A 25426-nucleotide genomic window follows, 5' to 3' on the forward strand; every position below is an offset into this window, starting at 1 on the left:
AGCTATCTTTTTTTTTTTTTTTAACTCAGATAGTTAAAAACACACACACACAGCACTTCACAGATGCCAAACATACTGAGTTGTAAAACTTTGGTTGTAGTTCCGTGGGTCACAGTCTATACGGTAGGGTTATTGTTAAAACACTGTAAAGTTCACAGGTTTAAACACTTTAAAATACTAAGCATGAGCAAGACTGTAAAGAAATAGGCAGAAAAAAAGTAGGAGCTAGGAAAGCTCAGGCCGAGCATCGCAGGCTGCCTGCCTTCTGCATGTCTTCTGTGATGTTTGCAGGCTGCTCCGGTCTCGCCAGAACACAGGAGTACTGTCGAAGAATACAAGACGATAAGGATTAACAGTACAAGGCCATAATTGGATTCCAACGGGCAGAATGGCTCAAACTGGGAGTAAAGGAGCAGGGCTTGTAAACTGAGCCTCGTGGGGCCGACTGAATTTGAATGAGGTTAGCCTAAAACTGTGCAGGGAGGGATGCCACGGGCAGATGCAAGAAGGAAGATGTTGGGGGGAGGGGGAGAAAGAGAGGAGGGAGTCGGGGAGGGAGGGAGGAAGAAAGAATGAATGAAAAGAAAGGAAGGAAAAAGTAAGGGAGGGAGAGAAAGAGGAAGGAAAGGAGGGAGGGAGAGAGGGAAGAAGGAAGGAAGGAAGGAAGGAAGGAAGGAAGGAAGGAAGGAAGGAAGGAAGGAAGGAAGGAAGGAAGGAATCGAAGGTTCGTTCTTAGTAGGTAAAGCGGTCTCCACCAGGCTGGTCCGCGGATCTCATCCCGAGACCTCCTCTTAGCGTCCGCCCCTCACAAATATGGCCGCGGCAAGGGGGACGTGCCCCTCAACAAGATGGCGACGGCAGCGGCCCCGCCTCCTTCTGCCGCGCCAGCCAATGAAAGAGAAGCACGAGAATTTGCGCGTGCGTGGTGCGACTTAGTGGGCCGGTCCAGTGCGGGGGACACGGCGAGCAATATGACTAAAAAGAAGCGGGAGAATCTGGGCGTCGCTCAGGAGGTGAGGGGACAAGTCAGGTTTGGGCTGTGTGGTTGTTCGCCGTGTTCCGCCGCAGGGGCGTGGGTCGGCCCGGCGGCTGCGAGGGGGACCAGAAGGAGGAAGCGGGTAGACGTGGCTTTGGGAGAGGCGGCGAGGCGTGAGGGGCCCTGAAGGGAGGGAAGCCAAGCCCCGGGATGCCCGGAAGCAGAGCCCCACAGAAGACAAAGCATAGACGGTATTCTAAGGGGAGGGACTCGGACTTGGAGAGGGAGACCTGTGATTCAGAAGTCGCTGAAAAGGACCAGTGGGTACTGTCGATGTTAGGGACCTGGAGTCGAGGGGACTGTCGCGGAGCTGGGACCCAGGCATGAGTGCGCTTCTGTTATCGCTCAAACGCCTCCAGAGATGGGGAGTTTTTCCTGTGGAAATTAGCTCTTAGGATCTATGGGAATCTGGCAAGAATTCTAGAGCTGGTGTTAGGGAGGCCTTTGAAATAGTTTCTCACACATGCAGAGGAAGACTTCTGAGGCACGTGGAGTACCATATGCGACTTTCCCTGCTTTCTCAGCGGATCCTTGCATGCCTGTCATGTTGGTATAGATGAGGGAACCAAGGTTCGAAGTAGAACCCAGGGCTATGGAAGTGCATGCTTGTAGTCCCAGGACTCAGAGAGTTCAAAACCAGCCTGGGATACAGAGCAAGACCACGCCCCCAAAGGGGAAAGAAAAAGCTGAAGCCAGCTGAAAATGGTAAAGGTGATGAGCAGAGAATGACGCTCAGGTGGGTGTCCCAGAAGCGGGGACTCATTTCATCCCAGCTACCGTAGCAGGCATGTCAGCCTGTGACCCTTAGGCCCCAGGTGTCCCGGCACATACAGGAATGTAACTCAACACGTGTGTAGATGACAGTGTCAGGTATCACTGTCCAAAGCCTCCCAGAGGCTTCCTGCCTACTGGGTGAGTCTAAACGACTCATCGTAGAGCTTGCGGAAGTGGAGACGTGACCGCTTCTTTATCCCAGGTAACTCGGTAGGACCTGAGGGTGGTTGAAGTAAGCCACCCGTATCCAAGCTGATGCAGGTGCTGTTTGGCTGTCCTCGGAGCTAAGCCACTGCCATTGAGGGAAGCTCAGCTGTGTCTGCTTGCAAATGGAGGGTCCCAGCTGTGCTTGCTGATTCCTTGTTCCCCTCTTGAAGGGTTGGGGAGGGTCATAATCCTCACCTGTTGTATGCAACTCGGCCTGTTGTATTGCACGTGGTCTCAGAGCTGGGCTATTGTATTTAAGCTAGGGAAAGCTAGGCCAGGGGGCCCATCTCTGCGGCTGTGAGAAAGCGCTCATCCCTGGTGGGTAAGAAAGGCCTTCCAAGTGTGGGTTGTTGGGGAGGAGCACCCATACCACCATAAGTAACCTTGTGTACCAGAAACCCCAAAACTCCGAAGCCTCGAGAATGAAAAAGCTGTCGTTAGCTCATGGCCTGGAGAAGGTCATGTGTAGAAAAGTCCAACGTTTCCCGTTTAGACTTTGAGTCGGATGGCATTGTGGCAGCTCTCATCAGTCGTAGTCACAGACTCCGAATCTGTCTCCTGGCTGAGGTCTGTCGTCCTCACCTCAGCGTGTTTGCAAAAGAAAGTGGCAGTGCGTGGGATTCACCTGAGAGCCGCCGTTCCAGCTGAGACTGAGCAGCTCTGCCCTATTTGAGCCGTCATGCCATAACAAATGTCCTTTTTATGGGCTTTCTAGGGCTGTGATTTTTGCATTTTTGTGCTCTTTATTGGTGATTTCGCTACTTCAAGGGATCCCTAAGCACAGCGCTAAAGTGCTGTCTAGTGTTCCAGGGCTGTGATGTGGCTTATAGGGACAATCGGTTTGTTAGATTAACCATTTTCCAGGCATGAAGCAGCTCGGTACTACATGATGCTTTGAGCAGTGAGTTCAGTGCTAATGAACTGTCCATTTATTAAATAAGATCTCTAACAAAACACACATCAGAGAGCACTGTGTATGTATTAGTTGATGAAGACATTGACCAGAGCTTTGTGGAAGCCCAATCCTCCTCAGTATTTGCTAACTTGCTATTGGGCCAATTTTAAAGGCTGTAAGTACCGGGGCTAGAGAGATGGCTCAGTGCTAAGAGCACTGGCTGTTCTGGCAGAGGACCAGGGTTGCTTCCCACCATCCACATGACAGCTCACAGTCTCTCTACCTCTAGTTCCGGGGAATCCAATGCCTTTTTTTTTTTTTTTTTTTTTCTTGCCTCTTTGGACACCAGGCACACATGTGGTACACAAACATAAGCAGACATAAAATATAAATATAAATAAAAATGTATCTCCCATAGCCAGTTATGGTGGCGTATGCCTATAATCTCAGCACTTGGGAAAGAGAGAGATCAGGAGTTCAAGACCATCCTTACTACATAGCCAAACCCACAATACATATGATCCTGACTCAGATACACAAAAAATGTAGCTGCCTTGTAATCAGTCTGTCTTAATAGAAAAGCAGCTCTTATTTAAAGCTAACGGTGTGCTTAGGAGGCTGAGATAGGAAACTTATGAGTTTATGACCAGCATAGAGTACAGCAGTGAGAAACATCTCAAAAACTAAAACACCCTTTCTAGGAAGAGTAAGCAGAGTATGTTTGGTCCACAGGCCTTTGATTGCCAGCGTCTGGTCCACTGGACTGGGGCTCTGTCATCTTAACAAGATCGGGACACACCTCTCTGGTATATTTTTTTGTTAAGTAGCCAGTGCATTAAGGACCCTGGCCCTAGACTGCCCACTTTCTATTTTTAAGAACCAAGGTGCATGGCTTCACTACCTGCCAGGGCAGCTGGGAAACGGGCTCATCAGCCAGGAGGCCACATGCTCAGCACAACAGCTGAAGCCTGATAATCATGGGGGAAGGGGCTGGCATGTGGTAGGGACCAGGTCTCCCTCAGATCACACTTCCCCTCACAGTGTTGCTGTCAGGTGCCCAGAGCAAGCCTGGCATAAGGTGGCCGAGGACAGCCAGCCCCCCTGCCCTGCCCAACTTGCGCAGATCTGAGTTCATCCCCCTCTTCCTGCTTCGGTTTCCTCATCAGTAACGTAGAAGCGTAGCTCCTGTCTTTCATCAAGCTGACTCATCAGTTGATGGGTCTATCTATCTGTCATCCATCCACCCATCCATCTATCTATGGTGGGGCTGGAGCCCAGTGTTTGCTGTTGATCTACACCCTCAGCCTCCAGCACAGAATTTTAAGTGTTCGACATGACATGGGTTCTCTTAGTGCTGTATATGGGAACAGATCTACCCATTTTGCAGCATTATGCATGGTGTGGCACTGGTTAGTTTCTTGTCAAGTTGACACAAACTAGGGTCATTTAGGAAGAAAGGACTTCAAGAGATTGCCTTCATCACAGTGGTCTATGGGTGAGTCTGCGGGGCATTTTCCTGACGAATGCCTTGGTGTGGGAGAGCCCACCCAGCTGAGTGGTGCCTCCGGGCAGGTGGTCCAGGGTTGTGTAAGAGGGCAGGCAGAGCAAACCATGGGGAGCAGCCCTTCCACGGCCTCTGCCTTGAGTTCCCTTCATGGTGGGCTGTAAACTGGGAAGCTGAAAATAACCCTTTCCTTCTCGAGTTGCTTTTGGTGGTGTCGTTTATCACAGCAACAGAAAAGCAAACCAGAACGGAGCTCGGCGTCAGGTTCCTGGGGTATTGCTGTGGTCCTGAGCATGTTGTCTGGGAGGACTGTGGGGGTGTTTGGAACCTTGGGCTGGAAACAGCACTAGTGACCCAAGCGTAATGAGCTCTTGTGGGAGCTTGGAAAATCACCAAGAGCAATGCAGATGATGGAGGCCTGGCTTGTGCAGGCTCAGAGCCAAGACAAGACTCGATCAGGGCCGACAGTGGTGTGCTGTTTTCTGTGGTCTGCTGGGACTGAAGAAGCAGATGTGATTTAAGGAGAGACCAGCACAGTAGGCAAGCCCGAGCCATGCCCCTAGCCCATTCCACCCCTTCAGTAACGGCACTTTTATAGATGTTTGTATGGAGATTTAAAATACTGGCAAATAAGATTATAAAACTGTATGAGCATGTAGGTATCTGCAGCCTTAGTCCCTACGGTTACTTTTTGTTGGGGTATTGGAGGATTTGAGACCTGTATCCCTGGGCCTCAGCCTGGCATCTGGCTGCTTCTCTGCTTCCTTCTCTGTTGCCCCCAGCGGGTCTGAGTATTGAATGTGCACTGATGCTCAGTGGCGGTAGATATTGTCCTCTTATTAAAAGTCGTTCGCTCAGAGCTAGTGAAGTGGTGATTTAATCAAAAATGTTTGTTAATCTGACGAGTGCAATAAAAGCCCACAAGTGAGAGATCTCAGCACCTGCAAACAGCCCTTGCTTGTCCTAATGAAACAATTACCAAGCAGGTGGCCCTTGCCCTGAGGGTGGTCATGGGCCAACTGTACCAGGTGGTCACCTAGCAGCCAGGCCCCCTTCAGAGGCCCATGGGAGTCAGCTGGAAACAACTGACTGTTGGTTCTGAGTTTGTTCTGAGCAATGAGCAAAGCCCTATCCCATGAGAAATCGCTGCCCAAATGGACAGGGGCAGTTTGGGCTGATAGTAGTTCATGTGCAGTTTAAACCGAGACAGGAACTGGACTTATTTCTTTGGTGGCTGGCCTGTAAGCCTTGGGCCCTTACTAAGCATGAGTCTTAGCCGCCCCCACCCTTTTATGGCACTATGGCCGTCTGTATGGTTGGAAGGTGCCCAGCTCCTGCTGAAGGAGGTAACTTGGTTAGGTTTGGTCCCTAGTACACAAATCTGTCCGTTGGGAAAGTTTTTGTGTACAGGTTTTTGAACGGGCTCCGTGACTTAGACGCATGGGAATGTTATTCTCCCCGTAGGAGAGGATAGCCGAGTGGCTCCTGTGTCCATGCAGCAGCTCAGCTCTGTTCAGTAGCAGGGCTAGTGTTCCTGCATAGCCTTAACTGGGTCCATAGTCACAAGATAGCTGCCACAGCTCCAGTCGTCTCCCAGATGACATCTGGGACGTCTCATTACCCAAAGCTGCCCTCTGTGTGACCCTGGCTGTCAGCCAACTTTTCTGCAGTGGAGGCAAGCTGAGGGGAAGGGCTGAGAGTCACTGCTGGACTGGCCAGCTAATCGTGTCTTCCACAAGGGTTGAGAGTGTGGGAAGCAGTTGCTATCCCCTGGTTCTCAGCAGACAGACTGACAGCAACTCAGGACAGGTGGAGGCTTCGGGAAAGAAATGGTTTGGCTAGCATGAACTGTGACCACTGTTAATCAGTCCAGGAGTCCTCAAGTGAGCTCTGCATAAGCTGTGGGGAAGCCCCTTTTCCTGCAACAGGGCTAGAGCAATGTCTTGGCTGGAAGAAGTCTTACCCAATTGGCCTCAGTGGCAGGAGGCACTGTTGATTCCAGGTAGGTGTGTGGTTGGGGCTGAGGTTGGGCACTAACATGGAGCTGCCTTGCTGGGAGAGTCTGGCAGATGTGGGCTGTTCAGGGCCTGCTGACCATTAAATGAGCCTCACCTGCACAGGTGGAAGCGACAGGTCGCCATCGGGCAGGTGAGTCTTTCGGCAGCCTGCATCTGGCTCTGCTCTACTTAACGGGGGTCAGGAGACTAAAACCTCATTACCTAACGCTGCTGGATGTCAGCATGTGTGGAGTGGCTGTTTGCCAGTGTCTTAATTAATGAATTCATAAGGCACGGGGCGGACGCCAGCTCTCGAAAAGTGCTTTGAGCCTCTCAGCGATGGAGAAGCCTTGCCAGTTTATCAAAAACCAGATCTAGGAGAAAGAAGAGAAACCAAACCCAGGCAGCATTTTGTCCTGAGGCAGCTGGAGGCTTAGGGCAAGGTCTGGCCTGCAAGGTGACTTCCAAAGCTGCACAGTTCCTCTGTGCCGACCTTGGCAGCTCTCCAGGGCTTCTGCAGACCTCCTCCTCGCTAGCTGGGGTGGGGTTCATGTTCAGCTGGGTAGTCTTCTTGGCTGTTGCTAGACACTGGAAGGCTTGCTGTCTTCACCTGCTCTGCCTGGAAGAGAAACTTTGCACCGGCTATTGTTTTGGGGACCATGGTGTTTTCTTTTTCTGCACCTACAGAGTCCTGTGAGCCTCCACAGAAAGATGTCACTTAAACAGTGTAATGGGGTTACCCATTTAGGTTTGAGGCTAGTTACTTGGGAGATGATGTCCATGATCCCCCCATGACTTGACCGTGTGGCCTAGAGGCTCCAGATGGAAAGTCCCAGCACTCTTGCCAGGGACCATCTGGGCAGGCGGTCTAGCTCCTTTGCCCATTACAGTAAACATCCCAGGGCTCCTGATGTGTGAAAATGAGTGGATTTCCTGGACCAGCTTCCCAGGCTGTGAATTAGAAGAGGAGAAAGCGCTGATGCCCTTTGGGGAGGGGAGAGGAAGAGGGTTTACCAGGCACAGCTAGCCCACACACTTCCTTCTCCAAACTGGATGTATTTTGTGTGCATTTGGGAAGGTACTTTGACAGTGTGGCAATGTGTGTGTGGGGTGTTTGTGAAGGGGGAGTCGGCTTAGTATGAAGACAGACGTTGGGCTCTTGGCGCCTGTGTCTCCAGCACACGGATTCCAGGCAGACCCTTCCAGGCAGTGCATCTGTTGTGTGAGAAGAGACCAAGCAGAGCCAGGCACAAGGTCACTCAGATTAGAGGGTCTGTTGAAGCCAGACCAACAGACTGCCACAGGCTCAGCTGGGTGGTGCTTGACTTTGTTTCTGAATGTCAGTAGTTCTTGTTGATTGTGGATATTTTCATGAAGGGTGCTGGAGAAAAGCACATGGTCCAGGACCCAGTCCCGCCACCTCCTAGCCATGTAGCCTCTGCCAAGTTGCTAACCATCTCTGCCAAGAGTTAGCTCTCTGCACAGTGGTGACAGCCCTTTGCAAAGTCAGATTGGATGCCTGCAGCTGCATATGCTGTCCATCCTAGGGTACAGGGGTGGAAGTTGCCTCGTAGGCTAAGAAAGACTGTGGGGTGACAGGGTTAGGACACACCTGGAAAGCTACTTCCTTCCTGTAAGTCTGCCTATAAAATGTGGACCCTGGTTGTCTGCCCTCCTCCTCTGTGTGGAGACTAGAACAGAGCCTGGCATCTGGGCATTGCTGCAAATGTGTCCCAGCTGTTGCATCTACTTTGTGGGCTTTTGGTTCCCAGTGCCACTCCTGACTCGTGTCTTCATCCAGACACATGATACCATCTTCTTTGTTATAAGTCTTTGGTACCCAGTTAGCTCCTGGCCAGACGGGTGCAGTGCATGCCCCATGACCACTGCTTGACACCACCACCACCACCACCCCGCAAGCCCTTTTGTGGCCAGCATCCTGTGACTTGATGGCCAGAAGCTCCCAGGGGAGAGACGGGAGAGACACAGGTATGTCTTGCCAACCTAGAGAACAGAGTGGGCCTCGTGGCCTTAAACCAAGCCCCAGGAGTCCTCTGTCCTTTCTCAGGAGAGAGCCTGGCCCTCAAGGCAGCTGCAGTATCTGAGACTGTGGATCAGGAGCTGCCTCCCAGCTGTCCCGGTGCTCTGAGTGCTGTGTTCAGTTACTTCACTCCCCTCAAGAGCTGTGGCGCCTGCTGACTTCGCTTGTCAGAGGAATAAAAGCTACCCATGCTCCTTTAGCAGCCCTAGAGCTGGCACCCTGTGGGACTTGACCTGACCTGTGCAGGGGCAGCTGTCTATGCAAGTGGCACAAGTTCCTTGCCTCTGCGAGCCTCTTCAGGGCTTTGATTCCGGGAGGCACCATCCTCTGAAAAGATGCCTCCTGGGGATTTCAGGGGAGTTTTACAGTTTCTCTTAACACAGTGGTTTTTATGGTGCATAGGACCCCAGGGACATTTGCCCAAAGCTCTGGGAGTGAGGCTATATCCAAGTCTGACCTGGGGCTGGGGATCTACAGCCCTCACCAGGAGCAGACAGAGGTGCTCAGCAGTGGGCTGGGGAGGGAACTGAGTCCCTGACTGCCACCCCCCGCTGTTCTCCCGCCCTCCCTAGCACACTCTAAGCCACCCACCTGACTTGAGTCCTCCTCATAGCCAAGGCCTGTTATTATCCAGACTGCAATACAGGCCTCACGTGCAGGCTTCTCTGAGTACCGACTCCTTTTGCTGCACCTTGCTTCTCAATGCAAGGTGCCAGCTCCTCTAAGAAGACAGTGAGCCTGCTCAGCCATTGGCTCTTCCCCCTGGTATCACCTTGTTCCTGGGTATAAGCACAGTGCATGGATGTTTGTTACTCTACCAGGACACACCCATTCTGCCTGGGCCATGCTGCCCCCTTTAGTGTCAGGCCAGTCTTCTGCCAGGCAGAGGCTCTGGTAACTCCATGACCTTCCACAGTGGAACCTTCCTGTCCACTGCAGTAGTTCCCATCTCTTTGATTGAATCTCTTTCTGCCACAGTCTTATTAGCCTACTCAGCCTTACTAGCTGCCAGGCCCCCTAGAGCTGTGCTTCAAACACCTAAATCTGATTGCCAGGCTTCCCCTACCTCAGGTCCCCAGAGGACCACTGCCACTACTTCTCTGGGCCTCTGCTGGTTTTCTGTTCAGGGCTCTCTCTGTTGGTCTCAAAGTTTCACCCTTGGGTTCCCCCATACCTGGCCCTGCCTTTTGATCCCACACAGATTGCAAAATGGTGAGCTGACCCATGGAGGAGGACCTTGTGTGCTCTCCCACTGCTGCCTGCCAATAGCAGGGCTAGGGCTTCCCCGCCACTCTTGACCCCACTGCTCATGCTAACTCCAGCCACAGCAGCCCAGGGAGCACCATTCTCTAACAGCAGCCATTCCTACATCCGCTATGTGAAGTGCTGTTCTGAGCACATCACAGTTACATCTCAGATGTCACCTGAGGCACAGGCAGGTCTAAGGAGCCTGCTGTTGATTCACAAGTGGCAACTGACCCAGCGAGCTATTTTGTTCTTTATTCTGACCCTAAAGCTTATAGCTTCTGGGGCCTGGCTTTCTGCCCTGTTTTCTTTGGCTGGAAGGCAGGGAAAAAATGAACAGAGGACTTGGATTTGAACCTGTAGCCTGTAATGTTCATAACCCATGTGCATGAGAGCTGACTGGAAACTCCAGCTGGGGTTTTCCTATAAGGCCTGTTTTCAAGTCTTGTCTTTTGACCTGTCTTGGGACAGCTCTGTTCTGCAGCCCCACGACACATCTAAAAGCATATGACCATCCCTTCCTGCCTCCTCCACAGAAATTCCTGGAGTTTCTGCCCCCTTATTCCAGTTTCTGACAGTGGTCTCTGCTTCAAGTGCTGCTGGTGTCTAGTCCCTTCCAAAGGGTGAATCTGTGACTTGCTGAAGAGCCTCCTTCAGGCTCAGCCTCCCCCACCCCAGTCCACAGGCAGTAGTAAAGAGAACTTGCTATTTAGAAGGGAATCAGAATTGTCAGCAGGACATAAATATTCATAAAGGGAGGTTAGAACTGAGTCCCTGAAACCTTGATTTGTGTTCGCCCATTTAAGCCTCATTAAAAAGTGGCAAATGAAAGTGGGGATATTCAGTGTAACTGCAAATAAATTTGGCTTGTTCAGATAAAGGCCCCCGACTGCCAGCCCCTCGGGCCCTGTCCAGAGCATGATGGCAATGACTTGGCCACAGCTTCGGTTGTAAGACATTGCTCAGCAAGAGCGCCTGGCCTGGCTCTAGGGCAATTACCACTTGTTTGGGCACCTGGTCACCTTCCAGAGGCATTCAGGGATGGAAATCCTTAACCTGATTGCTCCCCAGAATGGCCTGCAAACCAGGGTCCTGCCCAGAGAGCAGCAGAAAGAACTGAACCTGGACTGGACATCTGGGGCAAGCTATGTCAGCTATGTGCAAGCACAGCTGTTTTCTTGTTTTAGTGAACCCAAGGGTTTCAGAAACCAGTTGTACAAACCCCTCAGTCTACCCATACTCGAGCTGCTGCTCACTCTAGTCAAAAATAGGAAGACTGCAGGAAACCAGGCCTTGTGGGCAAAAAAGTAGGCAGGTGGCCTAAGGAGCTGCAGACTTGAACATTCTTAGAGGTCAGGCAGGTCATAGTCACAAGTAGAATTGGCCAGGGTTCCAGCCTGGGAACATAAAAGCTTGAACAGGAGGGGCAGTATAGAAGAGTCTGACTTTGCCAGGTGAAAGAGGTATCTTCCAGCCAGGGCAGGAGGTCCAGCTGCATAAGTAAGATTTAGGTCTCAGCCGGGCACCTTTAATCCCAGCACTTGGGAGGCAGAGGCAGGCGGATCTCTGTGAGTTTGAGGCCAGCCTGGTCTACAAGAGCTAGTTCCAGGACAGGTTCCAAAACTACAAAGAAACCTGTCTTGAAAAACCAGAAAAAAAAAAAAAAAAAAAAGATTTAGGTCTCAGCATAGCCTCTGACTGATCACTGCTGTGCCACATGAGGGCAGTCTCAGGGGTAACCTGTGTTGGGCACACTGCAGGGTGGCCAGAAGTACCCACATCAGATTGCTGTCCCCAGGCCTCATCTCCAGTGTTCCCCTCTACAGTACAGTTCCAGGAAGGCTTCTGGCTTCTCTGGGGACTGCTTAGTCTGTTGGCTGAGAGGCTGGTGCCATGCAATTACCTTGCAGCTTTGCAGATTATTCCTTCACGTGGAGCCCTCCTTCCTGGGCTGCGGGAAAGAGGTTATACCTTTCACCTGAACCCACCAAAGTGGCTGACCCAGGAATGTCTGAGATGGCTGTTGTCCAGGGAGATGGCAGGGGCTTCAAGTGCAACTTTGCTGATACCTGACTCCAGGCTAGTGGCCTGGGACACCCAGACTCTGCCCAGCCTGCTTAGAAGGCAAGTTTCTTTTGGGTAGCTCCAGTAAGGAATGGAACTGAGACGACAGAAGGGTGTTCCTGTAACGCCTCAGGAAAACTATTCCATCTAGGGAATGCCATCCTTTGATTTGGCCTTGTTTGCTGTCCCTCTTGGGGATGTGGTAAGGGTGGGTAAAGTCAGAGCTGGAAAAGGACTGTTTAGGGTTCCAAGGAGCCCTCAACACACCCATGACCTAAAGTGAGGCACTAGCCAGCCAGTCTAGACCCAGATAAATAGCTACTTAGATAACTGGAGACCAAGTCAAGGCAGAATTATGGTGGTCAGTGCCAAATGCATAATACTGACACCCAGGTCTGGACAGCCTGGCCCAGCATTTTACAGACCATTTTCCAACAATTCAGGTATTTTCTTTAAGATCACATATCTGAAATGACAGAGCAAATGGAAGAAGATACGGCGGGCAGCCCTCTTTTTAAGAGCTTAGCTACTTTGCCATTGAGTTACGCTGACCTTGATGATAGGTGACGTCTCTGCTTAAGAGCCACATCAGAAAGAGAGAGGAGTGGTTTTAAGTTGCAATTTTTTATTGATTCTCAGAAAAAACGCCTATAGTGACAACACAGACTGCACTATTAGGATGAATCATGGTCATGAGAAAAATGCCCCTACTTTTTTTAACCCCCCGACATTTAACCCCTCTCCTCCCACATGGAGACTTGGGACCTTGTGCTGTCTCTGCAGTGCTCATTTCCTTCTTGAACCAACCACAGGGCAGGTTCTGCTGGGTGCCAGGGATCTGGTGGGGAATCTGCTGCTTCATGCCCACCCTGTGCCTGGCTCACCCACTTCTTGTTTCTCAGGACTCAGCCAGGCAGTTCAAAGTTTGAAGCTCTCTGTCAGCAGCAGAGCTGGGTCCTGCCCAGTACAAACATGGGGTGGGAAAGGTAGGGTGGACCTAGAGGTGAGCCCCTCCAGGGCACCAGTGCTGGGAGAGCTTAGAGCTCTGCACCTCCGTCTCTTTCAGATTGATGGCCTAGAGGAGAAGCTGTCTCAGTGTCGGAAGGACCTGGAAGCTGTGACCTCCCGGCTCTACAGGGCAGAACTGAGTCCTGAAGACAGGTAATGCCTCTGTCCAGTTATGCCCCCCCAGGCCTGGTCCCCTAAATAAAGTAAGCCAAGGCAAAATGGTCCCTAACTTTGAGCTTTAACTCCTGTCTTCTAAGGTCCTAGTTTTTGGTCCCTTTATTCAAGCAGACAAGAACTACTGCTCCTCTGGTTGAGACAGGAGAGAAAGGGTCTGACCTGCAAACTCCTTCCCCACAGGAGGTCTCTGGAGAAGGAGAAAACCACCCTCATGAGCAAAGCCTCCAAGTATGGTAAGAAAGTTCCCTCCTATATCCAGCCTGATCCCTGGCACCTAGGAGAAAAAGGTTTTTTTCCCCCTAAAGGAGAAAGCAGTAGCAAGGGATCTCTATTCCCTGGGGTGTGTCTGTACACGTCCAGAGGCAAGGTTCTCATCTACAGACACTGGACTCTGCATCCCATGCCCTACTCAACCAGAACTGTCTACATTGGGCAGGAAAGGGCTTCTGTGGGTAGAGCAATGCTGCCACCTTCTGGTGCTGGAAGCAGAGCATTAGATCCCTGAGGCTAGGACTGTGGTCTGCAGACCCTTCAGCTGTGTCCCATTCCTTCTCTACTCAGAGGATCAATCTGGCCGTTCTCCCAGTCCATTGAATAGGTGGGGTGGATGGCCAGGACATCAGTTTTGCCATTGCACAAGTGATGACTGGGTATGATGTAGCTCAAGAGTATTGGGGCTCTTTCTAGTGTACCTTCGGACAGCAGGAATTCAGGAACTGTGTGAGCCCAAGGAGGCTGCAGCTGGCCTCAGGGTGAACTATTAACAGCTGGCTGGAGACTCCTGAAGGATGAGCTCCTTTGATGGCCTTGCACATTACCCTACTGCACTCAGAGAAAAGGTTGAGCAAGTCAGGCCTACTCCTAGGTCTCAGTCTAGCGTGTGGGCACGCCAAGGACATACATGGCCAGGTTTTTGGGTATGAGTAGCTGGAAGGAGACATTTCTGTCTTTATCAGAGTGTCCATTCTGAGTGGGAGAAGCAATTAGGTGGGCGTTAGTGTTCTCTCTTGTTCCCATCTTTTTCCTCCCAGAGAAAGAGCTAAAGCTGCTTCGCCAAGAAAATCGGAAGAACATGTTACTCTCAGTGGCCATCTTCATCCTCCTCGCCCTACTTTATGCCCACTGGACTATGTGAGTCAGCCATCCTCAGCCATGCAGTTTCCCTTCTACTCCCTACCAGGGACCAATCAACCTTTCAAGCACAAGACGGAGGTGGGGGCCTTTCCCTCTCTGGTTGCCCAGTGGCTGTAACAGAAGGGCATGGTACTGTCGTGTCCTCCAGCTCAGTAGAGGGGCAATAAAGAGCCCCACGGTTTGCTGTCTGGTGAGTAAATATCTCTGGCTGACTAGCTGAGGAACACCAAGGGAGGCACTTCTGTCTCAAAGATAAAGGGATGTTCCCAAGTTCTTGTGCAGAAGGGAGGGGAGAAGAGCAGCTGGGAAGGTAGCATTGTGCTACCCGTTTCTTTAAACTCTGTGCCCTGGTCTGTGACCACCACTGAAGAAAATGCAGCATGCATGGGAAAAGGAGACTTGGACTTGAAGTGGAGGTCCCAGGAGCACGCTGAATGAACTCATTTTCTAGAGACAGGCAGGGTCAAGGAGGCCTCCAGGAGTGCCCGGGTAGCAAGAGCTATGGTAGTGACCAGACTGACTTATAGTGACAACAGCCAGTAAATAAGGTGGACTTGATCAGAAGGAAGTCACCCCAGCTCTGCTCACCTTAAAAGGTCCCATGGAGAGGAATAAAGGAATGCTGTGCAGTATGAAGATGGGATCAGATGCAGGCAGCCCATTCAAGACTGATGGTCAGGTGAAGGAGGTCTCGCCTGGAGTTGACGGAGGCTCAGGACAGAACACTGGCCTCTTGTGGAGGGAGACTGGTCAGGGTCAGCCAAACACCCTTCCTCTCTCTCCTGTCCCTTGTCTAAGTGATACTAATTGGTCTGACACCTCTGTTATTTTAGTCACAGAGACTGATCCTGGATTATCACAGTGCCACCATGGAGTGCGCTGTGTGATTTATGTAAGAGCAAAGGTGTCTCCCCACCCTCCTGGGGCTGTGGATTCATTCATTCCCCAATCCCAGCTTCAAATAGAACTACACCTGGATGTCTCTGCTCTGGAGCTGTCTACAGGCAGCAGCCTGGGAAGCTTGGGTTCCACAACCCTCCTCCCTTCCTTTTAATGTCATAGCCCAGAGCCACACAAGCAGTAAAAATAAGTTTAATGATCCAAGATTCTGCCAGACACTGATAGGCCCAGAACTGGGTGGAAATATGGCATCCTAGCACTGTTGCTGCTGGCTTTGGGGTAGGGGCTGGTGGAAGGGAATTGACTCCATAGTGGAGTCAATTCCAACCTCACAGGTGCCTTGGTGCCCTATCTCCATGGAAACCAGACTGGTGCTAGCATGGGGCCCTAGGGACATCTCTTGAGAGGTACTTCCTATTAAAAACAACCACAGGTGCCCTCCCCAACCCAAACCTGCAGCCCTTCCTCCTTAAAGAGAAGAAATGGAGTGACCACATTGTGTGTGCTTCCTAACAGAGAGGAGGGGGCATAAGAGCTACCACTAGCTCAAAGCTCTGTTGAGAGCTTCAGGTGGCCTGAACTGCCTGAGGGCTGGTGCTACGCCTACCCTGGAGTGGGGCAACAAGGGCAAGTCTTCGAAGCTGCCCAGTGTTTAAAACACCTACAGCAGTCACAGTCACACCCAAGGCTCTGGTGTGTCAAGAATGCTGGGCCCTCATGCCTTCCCGGCCTGCCAGGATGGGAGTGGGAAAAAAGACCACAAGAAATAAAACTCTGATTTATACAACAGCTGCTCCTGGCCAGCACATGCTGGAGGGCCTCCTTGCTTGGCTGGCCTGGTAAAAAGTTGGGAAAAACAAGGCCTGACTGCCTTGGGGGTAGGGGTGTAAATTGGAACTCAGAAAACAGAGTCTACAAATTCCAGAGGGAATGGCCTGCCACTCTGGCAAGTCCTAAGCACAACCTGCCCCAAGCCGCTGTTCTCAGGCTGACTCCTAGTGGTGTTGGTTCTCAGGCAGCAGAGTTCCACAAGCATGTGTCCTCTAAAGACCCTGACTGAGCTATGGGAATGGAGATGAGCCCATCTCCCTCATGACCAGGGAGAACATTCCCAGTTCCTTTCCACAAGGCAGGAGCCAGACACAGGGCCTTGCCTTGGGAATGACAGCACATTCATCAGGTGGCGATCCTAAGATCCTCCAGGATTGTGACTCTGGATAAAAGAAAGGACGTCCTCCTTGGACAGCTTGTCTGGATCCTGGGGCTTCTGGGAGTCACGCATATGGAAGCCATCTCCCCACTCCCAGAAGAGCCGGCTGTAGTAGCAGGTACTGGGAAGGGGAGGGGGCAGTCAGAGTGCTGTACCTTGGTGGCACAGGACCAACAGACTAAACCACCCTGGCAACTGTGACTTCAAGAATGGACGCTTTTAAATGAGGCTCTGGCATCCAAAAGGTACCCACCCAGGAGACCCCAACACCTTCCATGCCTCCAAGAACTAACTTCTACTGCTATACCCTGCATCCAACTGGACTCTACTGGTGTTCTAGCTCACCTGCTTCACTAAGAGACCAGTATTAGCTGGCTACAAAACAAGTGTTGGTAGCTAATTTTAGGCCCCACGGGCCACAGCCAAAGCTTATGTCCTGAGGAGAAACACCTGGGACCTTGAGTCATAAAGGGCAAGGCTGGGGAGCCTGCAACATGTTCCTCAAACCCTCTTGCAGGTCCCAGCCACCTAGCCAGTGAACTCTGGCCTATACTTGGGGCGGCTTCTGCATGGCAGTGATGGGTTTCAAGTCAGTGAAGACTACTTACTGAAATGGAGCAATGGAATCTGCAGGGAGGTGAAAGGTAGACCTCTGGGTTTTCTTGTTGTAGAAGAACTTCCTCTTGAAGCTCTTACTGAATGCCATAGTCCATGGCTCTGAGGGAGAAGAGGGCAGGCACTCAGAACAGTACCCATGGGGATGAGTCTGACCAATAAGGATGTCTTCTATTCTCCTGCTTGTCCCTTCCAGCCTCCATGGCCAAGCCCAAATGGCTCAGGAGGATGGCAGGTTATTCTCTAAGGCCTGCGGAAATACCGTGCTTACCTGCTGAGAACACCAAGTGGGCATCTATAATTTCTTCTTTCCCAGTCCCCACCCAAAGACCAGAACAGGCCTTAGTGTTCCCAAGAGGTACCTCAGAAGTTGCCAACTGTCCACCTCAACAAGGAAGTCTGGGCCAGTCACCCTTGCTAGAGAAGGGGAACCTACCGTTCATGGTCCTGACAATGTAGAGGCCTGTGGGTACAAAGTGCCGGTCGTCCCGTCCTGTGTAGCTGAGCTTTGGCGTGCCACCGGAACCCTTGATAAGCTTCATTTCTAACCTGGTTTCCCCAAATAGGTGGACATTCAGGAAGCACATGCATGGTGAACAGAGTAGGGCATTCTAACATTAGTCTCTAGGTAATTCACAATAACACCAGTTCCAGTATCCTATCCTGGTTTGGCAGAAGAAACCAAAGCACAGATCTTTATGTATACTGCTCCAAGCCACCTAGGGCAGAGTTCACAGCAGTTCTGAGTTTAGGGCACAGCTCTGCACTCACAGTGGCACCAACAAGGGGAATCAGAAACCAGGGGTGCTACTGGGTCTTCAGATGACCACAGAGCTCGCTCACAGTGAAGTCATCTGGTGAGCAAGGCACACTGAAAGTATGTAAGATATATCTATGTCCTCTGCTCACTCTCAGCACTGTGAGCTAGGGTTTAGTGTTTGAAACAGCTTGCTTCTCTGCCTCTTGAAAGGATAGTCCTAACCTATTCCAGCATCAATGAGCCTGTATTGCTGCCTGACATAAAGCACCCTGTACCCCTCCTGACAGGTGAACTAGCTCACAGCTGGGACTCAACTGCAGCAAGGCAGGGAAAGTTGGGAGTGAGGCAGTGCCAGGACCCAGCTCTCTAAGTCACCCTGAAAATAGAATCAATCTCCTCCACTCAGCTATGCACCACCACCACCAATCTAAACCACACTGGGTGAGTTACTCACCTGACAAAAATCTTCTCCATCTCTTCCAGCCTATATACCTCCTTCACCCTGTTGAGTAGAGCAGGTGAGGACAGTTTCCTGGGATGTTTGTGAAGAGCATGACAGAGGCCCTAAACCTGCCCTTATCCTCAGGTTCTCTGAGACCAGCAGCCCAAAAATGAGGTTGCTGGGCCTGCGGCACTGCTACCTACTGATTGCCTAGGCTTCCGAGCTGCCACATAGCCCCTTGGGCCTGTACCAGCAGCTGGGATTCAGCATTGAGTCCTGAAGACAGAGGGCAAAGGAAGATATGGCAGGCAAATTTTTTTAACACTACCCTTCTCCTCAAGTAACCTTCACTGACACTACAGGTCAGAAATCCAAAGGCCAGGCTTTTGCCTGGGTCTGTCTACATAGACTTTAGGTCTTCCTATAGCTGAGTTATTCTAAGTAGTCTTGGTACTTCTGTTATTTTGAGGGTGTAGGCTCTAGTTTGAGGCCCAGCCCTCCACATATAGGGAGGGAACCCAAGCCTGCCTTGGGAACTGCACCTGGATAAGCTGCCTGTTTTAACTAGCAGGCAGGATGTCCTATTAGCACAAGCAGAACTCATGCTGAAGCTGTCTTGCATCCTCGGTGCTGGAGTTATTTCTAAGTTTACTTAGATGAACATTTCCAATGACTGCTAATGTATCACTAAGCACCTCACCCTTCAGTGACCTCTGACCTGGACAAGGTAGTCTACTCTCTATCCCCTCACTCCTCTTGCCCTGAGCCTGGTACTTTATCCTACCTACGGCTGACAAGCTCCACTCTCTCCTCAAGCACTGAGTTTCACTCCCCTAACCATCCTTTCATAATCGAATCCCCATTCCCTCACTTATTTCCTTACCCAGAGCCATGCAGTCAGTAAAGGATACTCAAGCACGAAAGGGCACATGTGCATCTCAAATTAGGAAACCTTAACCCATCCTGCCAGGCAGGACAAGGAGCTGCATCCCCAAACTACTGACAGGGCAGTTTAGTCCCAGCCCCTTCTACAACCCTCCCATCCCACTGAGGATTGGAGAAATAAGCAACAAAGCCACCCGAGGGGTCTGGGAGGAGGGGGGGGCATGCTCACCTGATAGGATTCATGTCAGGCCGACTGGGCTTGGAGACCGCTTTCACAAATTTCTCAGCAAGCTGAATTCTACAATCCAAACAGAATCCTTAGAGGAAAGCCAGGGAACCTCAGCAGCACCCGTGCCCCAAGGCATTTTCACAGCATCAATGGGAGCCTGGACCTATATAAAACTTCCAAGTGGCAGCATTCATGTCCCCTGGATTCTGACCCCTGTGAGCTGCTTTTCCTAAAGTGTGTCTTTTGCTGTGTTCAGTCATCTCTGTTAGGACATTGAGAACCATTACTGTGCACGTCTGCTCTTTCACCCTAGCTCAGATGCACAAAATTGAGACTGCCCATGTTCTGGCCACGATTTTTACAAGAAACCCTCCCTCTTCAAACAAAGCCACCTTAATTCAGTCTTTACACAAAAAATGACTGATCTGAGCAACTAGCATAAAATGTGCTGGAATTGGGCAACCAAAGCCCACACCTCAGCAAAGTGTAATGTAGACCCATCTTTCCTCCTGCCTTTGGTGGACATGGGAAGTCCGTCCCTCCCTTCCTCCCTCCCTCAGGGCCCAGGCACACCGCTGGTTGAAGTGCTGCTCTCTGACGTCGCTGCCATTCAGCACCAGGACATCGAGGATGTGGATTGCACTGATCTTCCGTTGGGCCTTCCCCTACAAGGACAAGCATGCTCTCCACTGTGCAGGTACTAGCCTCTGGCCCACTGTGGCATGCCCTAGTAAGGCTGTGGCCATGGTTACTCTAGTCAGCTGGCTTTCCACTGTGTTGCCTGTTCATCATCCCTATACTGAAATAATGCAGAGCTCACAGAATATGCCAGGTCTCTTCCTTCCTAAGGGATTGCTAGTTATAAACTAAATTGGCTACTAACAACACCTGGCAGGATGTCAGAACTGTGGATAAAGACTTTCTGTCTGTCCCTTCCCAGTATCTCCCATAGTACATGGCAACTGTTTTAGAGGAAATTATTTCATGACACCATGAAACCACACTGAGGTGAAAGGCCAGGCTCCACAGTCCCCCAACTCCCCTGCATTAGGGCCATCTATGAACAAAAACCCTTCTGACCTCCCCTTTCAGCTCATGCACAATTTCCACACAGAGCAGTGTATCCCGGGGCAGCTCTGTCTTCAGGTCCAGCTTCACCCATCGGTCTGACTGGCGGCCATCCCACGTGTAGATCTGGGACTTCTGTAGGCAGGGAGAGAGTAGGCATGCAGACTTAAGAAATGGGAGGTTCTAGTCTCAAAAGAGCATTAACTTGGCACTCAAGGAGACAAGGGCTGGCCAGTGACGTAAAAAATGTCTAGGAGGGATGGAGTTTGTGACACTTCCTCCTCAGCCTCCACAGGAGAGTAGAGATGGGCTCCATCTTGCTGGAAGGAAACTACAAAAGACTTTATCCAGTGTGATGTGCATGTGGAGGTCCTTGAGATGCATACGTGGAGGTTGGTATTACAGAAAGAGGAGGAGGCAAAAGGAGAAGAACACAAAGGACACAAAAGAAGTGACTGGAGAAGAGTCAACTGCATGGGAGGATGCAAGATAAAAAGTTCATAGGCCCTCCCTCTGTTAGCTGCCACGGCCTTGAGGAGGGAGAGGGTGTCTTCCAGACAGGAAATGGCAGGGGGTATGATTGGAGACAGTTGGCCACCCAGGATCAGCCTGATGAGCTACTGGCTCTGCATTTCAAGAAAAGCGACAGAAGACCTCTGTGATGCCAACAGAATGAATACACAAGAATGTGGCCAGAAGCTGTCCACATCTGACAGAGGACACTGCCACCACCCCACGCCAATGGGAGGCCAGAAGCTGACTTACCCCCAGGCCCAGGAGAAATTTCTGCTCGCTGCCAGACACCATACAGCGATAGTCCAGCACAGGACGGATCTTCTCTAGGGTTTTGGCAGTGAGCAGTGTGGGCTTGTAGCTGAAGATGTTGATGTCAGTGTCCTGTGGCACAGATCAGAGAAAAAACTGCTATGCTGGGGCAGGCTGACAGATATGAGGGGACAGGAAGCATCTGCTCTCAGGAGCAGGCTTCCCTGCACCCTGCCCTCCACCTAACAAATCATTAAATAGGATCTATTTCCATCTGCCTACAGTTTTCCTAGGAGAAACTAGGAAAGGGAAAAAACAAGTCCCAAGTACGGATAGATTTACCAGAGCTATGGGGAATATCACCAGAATAGAGCAGCCATGCATCCAGTGATACCGAAAGCAAGGATTCCCCAACAGTTGGCCTGAGAGCAGAGAAATGATCTCTCTATGCCATTCAGAAAAATGTAAACAACTTGAACCTCATTCTTTAGTCTGTGACCCTCACAAAACCAGCACAATGACCACAACTGAAATGATGCCCTGGGAAAAGCTGGAGGTCGATGGCAGAATTCTTAAGACTAGCTCACTAAAAACAGGATGGAGAAGCTGGACCAAACTCACTGTGGATCCTCTGCAGTTCCCCTGCGTAAGATCATCCATCATTCCATTTCTTCCATGCAAACAAACCCTTATGATTCTGAATTTTCAGAACCTTTTGGCCAGCATACCCTATGGGTGGCAGAATGCTGGCCCAAACCCATCTTAAGACAAGACTCAGCTGGGCGGTGGTGGCACACACCTTTAATCCTAGCACTTGGGAGGCAGAGACAGGTGGATCTCTGAGTTTGAGGCCAGCCTGGTCTACAAGAGCTAGTTCCAGGACAGGCTCCAAAGCTACAGAGAAACCCTGTCTTAAAAAACCAACAACAACAAAAAAAAAGCAAAACTGGCCAGAAGTGTTCTTGGGAAACCCTATATAATATATAGCAAGGTTCTAAGTGGAGACCTTAGTCCACTCCTTTAGTTCCCAGGTTGATGCCTTCTCAATCCTTAAATGAAAGCCAGGGCTGCCTCAGTGACACCTTCTACCCCTAGAAAAAGGCCCCTAATATGATGCCACAGAAGTCAGATTTACCTTGATTAGCTCAAAAAACTTGAATTTTGGGTCTGAAGAAGAAGGAGCAACTCGAGCCCGGTCTGGGATCTAAAAAGAGAGAGAGATCAAAGAGCTTATAATTTTTTTTAATGTGTGTGGGTGTGTTGCCTGTATGTCTGTCTACCACATGTGTGCCTGCAGAGACCAAAAGATGACATCAGATCTCCTGAACTGGAGTTAAAGACAGTTGTGAGCTACCATGTGGGTATTGCAAATCTAACTTGGGTCCTCTGGGAGAGCAGCTAGTGCTCTTATCTCTGGGCCATCTCCAGCCCTGGCTTTGGTTTCTAAGTGCCCTGTTGACATGCTGTATGAGGAGATGGGTTCAGGCTGAAGAATAAATGGCATACAAGCAAAGAGGCCTGGCAAGGGAGCTGGAAGTACAAAGTTCATTCCTTATCAAGACCCAAAGTCCTTTTCTCTACACCTGTTAGATATAGATGGGGCCATCAGGGCAAAATGCAGGCTGCCCCAAACCTCTGTGTTCTTTTGACCCAGCTGCAGGCCAAGCTGTCAGAGGGTCAAGAAGGTAACTTGTAATATGCCAAGTAGCTGGGCTCCCTTTCAGGTGGGGGGGGGAGGTTAAGGTGACAATCCTGTTTTCATCGACAGCTTCCTGGCCTGGGGTAACAATGGGCTGCTTACCTCCCACAGTCGGAGGCATTCTTTCCGGATCTCTGCCTGCCTAGGCTCACTCAGGGTGCTAGGGAAACAAAACCGGAACAAGATTAAGACCTCTAAGGAGCCCTATATGACCTTCTCAGCTGCTTAGGGGTACACTGCAACAGTGAACATCTGAGTACACATGCGGGCTGGCCTCCAAAGACAGTTCAGAATTTATGGACTGAAATCACTTCCCCTCCCACCACCTGGATGCTGTCATTCCCTATACACCCCTTCCCTCCACCACCAAGCACAATGTGATTTCTCTTCTGCTCTCAAAGACATCACTATGCTGATATCCCACAAGGCAAAATGAACCTGAAGAGTAGCTTTAACACTGCTAAAGAGATAGGGTTGGTGGAAAAAACAAAGCAAGGGCCGCTCTGAGGCTGGTGAGGATGGGTGGCACTCACGTGTCTTGTACAAAGGCATGGATTTTGGCCAGAGCTTTGATCTGCAGGCTGCAGTGGCTAAGAGAAAAGAGACACATTATCAGCATAGAAGTGTGGTCGGAGCAGCAGCCGTCTGTATGTGAGGAAGGTACTGGTGAGTTACATGGGGCCCAAAGACAGCAGAGCAGAGCCAAGCCCTCATCACAAGTGTGCTGAAAAGGTTTTCATCCCAGCCATAAAGAATTCAAACACAGTGGTGAACTGACTCTAAGCAACAGCAAAGTCCATACCCAGTTCAACTGCAGACAGCACTGACAAACCTGCTACAGTAACAACTGTCTGTCCCTTAGCCTTGTACACACAGTGTCTGGCACTTAATAAAATTAAAAAAAAAAAAAAAAAAAAAAAAAAAAAAACAACTAGCTGGGTGGTGGTGGCGGTGCACGCCTTTAATCCCAGCACTCGGGAGGCAGAGGCAGGTGGATCTCTGAGTTTGAGGCCAGCCTGGTCTACAAGAGCTAGTTCAGGACAGGCTCTAAAGCTACAGAGAAACCCTGTCTCGAAAAAATAAAAAACAAACAAAAAAAAACCCAAACTATTGGGGCTGGAGAGATGACTCAAAGGTTAAGAGCACTCACTCACCGGCTGTACTTCCAGAGGAAACAAACAAAAACTTTCAAAGTTTTTGAAAGGGGCTGGGGAGGTGACTCAGTGGAGTTCAGATGCCCAGTACCTGAATAAATGCTGGGCAAGGGCTGGCAGCTCACCTGTAGTCCCAGCAATGGGGGAAGCAGAGACAGGGTCCTTGGAGCAAACTGGCTAGCTAGACTAGGTGAGCTGGTGAGCTCTAGGTAGACACCTGACGTCAGCCCCTGGGCTCTTGAAAACCAGAGGAAAAGGCATGTGACAATAATGACAAAGCTAATAGCGGGGCTGGAGGCGGCTCAGTGGTTAGAAGCTCCCACCTCAGACGGCTCTCGACCACCTGGAACTTCAGCCTCAGGAGATCCAATGCCTCTGGCCTCTGCAGGCAAACATCAGTCACATACACAGACACAGAGTTGGAAAGAAAATATTTTTTTAATAGCTTCCCATCAGAGGAAAGGGATGTGAGAAATGTAGAATATCTTTAAAGTAGTAAAAGAAAAAAATTTTCATTCCCTGTTAAAATGTTCTCAAAAAAAAAAAAAAGCATGCTTTTTTTTCTGGGTGTTTATGTTATAGGTTGTTCTATTGAAACAGAGCCTCACTATGTAGCTCGGCCTGTCCTGGAAATCAGTGATCCCTTGCCTCTGCCAAATGAATGGTGGGATTAAAGGTATGCACCACCATGCCCAACTAAGAAATTCAATTTTTATTTATTTTAAATGTTTTCTTTATTATTTATTATGTGTACAGTGTTCTGCCTGCATGTACACCTGCCGGCCAGAAGAGGGCATCAGACCTCGTTGAGATGGTTGTGAGCCACCATGTGGTTGCTGGGAATTGAACTCAGGACCTTTGGAAGAGTAATCAGTGATCTTAACCTCTGAGCCATCTCTCCAGCCCAGAAATGCATTTTTAAATAGACAAAAGCTGAAGGGATTGTCTCAGGTCTACAGAATGACTGAAGTGGAGTGACTGCAGACAGGAACCTGGGCTCTCCAGGAAGGATGCAGAAGTGTGACAAGAACACTGATCCTAAAACTCAGAGGATCACTGAGGCAGGAGGATAGCAAGTTCCAACCAGCCAAACATGCAAACTAAGACTTCCTGGAAAGAAAACAAATCATTCACAAGAAAAGGCCTAAATGGATTTCATCTTCAAAATTTTAAAATTTGAGATGTCAAACATGAAAAGGAAATAAAATTACCTCACTTCACAGATGACATGTCACTAGAACAAGACAGAAACCCTAGAAGTAAATGCTCATTTACTACTACTTATTAGCATTGCTAATGAAATAGCAAAAGATTTTGGAAAGTGTGCCCAGACCATTTAATAGAGAAAGGACAGTCTGGAAAAAATCTAGAAAAAAATGAAGTGAGACCGTTAATACCATATCCAAAAATAATGTAAAATAAAATGCCTCAACACAGAGGCTAAACTTGCAAATCTTACAAATAACAGGGAGAAGCCCCACAACAGAGAGTAATAATAGAAGAAATGAGTAAGTCAGTGTGGAGGTCAAGAACTGCAGGCCCAGTTCCACCTTGCACATCCCAACTCAGGATGTGATTGCTTGGTTCTCCTGAAATTAAGATAGGCCATGCCATCCT

General features: G+C 50.1%; 2 protein-coding genes across 3 annotated transcripts in view; one reads left to right on the forward strand and one right to left on the reverse strand.

Moving 5' to 3' along the window:
* Window positions 1-944: 944 nt before the first annotated feature.
* On the forward strand, window positions 945-14263 carry Ccdc167 (coiled-coil domain containing 167). Its single transcript, XM_038342130.2, has 4 exons — window positions 945-1013; window positions 12830-12924; window positions 13129-13181; window positions 13980-14263. Exons 1-4 carry the CDS (start codon window positions 972-974, stop codon window positions 14081-14083), a joined length of 294 nt encoding a protein of 97 aa, XP_038198058.1. The 5' UTR covers window positions 945-971; the 3' UTR covers window positions 14084-14263.
* Window positions 13378-25426, reverse strand: part of Cmtr1 (cap methyltransferase 1) — a 46801-nt gene continuing 34752 nt past the window's right edge. The window contains exons 14-24 of one of the 2 annotated variants that reach the window (XM_038342128.1): window positions 23189-23245; window positions 22758-22815; window positions 22092-22160; window positions 20957-21088; window positions 20204-20326; window positions 19697-19788; window positions 19124-19192; window positions 18022-18069; window positions 17244-17356; window positions 16801-16909; window positions 13378-14814 (exon numbers count right to left, since the gene is read on the reverse strand). In XM_038342128.1, the coding sequence (XP_038198056.1) occupies window positions 14745-14814; window positions 16801-16909; window positions 17244-17356; window positions 18022-18069; window positions 19124-19192; window positions 19697-19788; window positions 20204-20326; window positions 20957-21088; window positions 22092-22160; window positions 22758-22815; window positions 23189-23245 (940 nt within the window). In that variant the 3' untranslated portion in view covers window positions 13378-14744. Of the gene's footprint in view, window positions 14815-15158; window positions 16314-16800; window positions 16910-17243; window positions 17357-18021; window positions 18070-19123; window positions 19193-19696; window positions 19789-20203; window positions 20327-20956; window positions 21089-22091; window positions 22161-22757; window positions 22816-23188; window positions 23246-25426 lie in introns of those variants that run through there. The other variant, XM_038342127.1, reaches the window with a different exon arrangement.

Source organism: Arvicola amphibius, chromosome 9 (genome assembly GCF_903992535.2).
Source record: "Arvicola amphibius chromosome 9, mArvAmp1.2, whole genome shotgun sequence".
Taxonomy (NCBI): Eukaryota; Metazoa; Chordata; class Mammalia; order Rodentia; family Cricetidae; genus Arvicola; species Arvicola amphibius.

Bases quoted from the DNA above. Each gene is read 5' to 3' on its own strand.
- Ccdc167 (XM_038342130.2), top strand. From the start codon at position 972: ATGACTAAAAAGAAGCGGGAGAATCTGGGCGTCGCTCAGGAG. The intron at 12,925-13,128 runs GTAATGCCTCTG...CCTTCCCCACAG, and splicing joins GAACTGAGTCCTGAAGACAG to GAGGTCTCTGGAGAAGGAGA. The intron at 13,182-13,979 runs GTAAGAAAGTTC...TTTTCCTCCCAG, and splicing joins GAGCAAAGCCTCCAAGTATG to AGAAAGAGCTAAAGCTGCTT.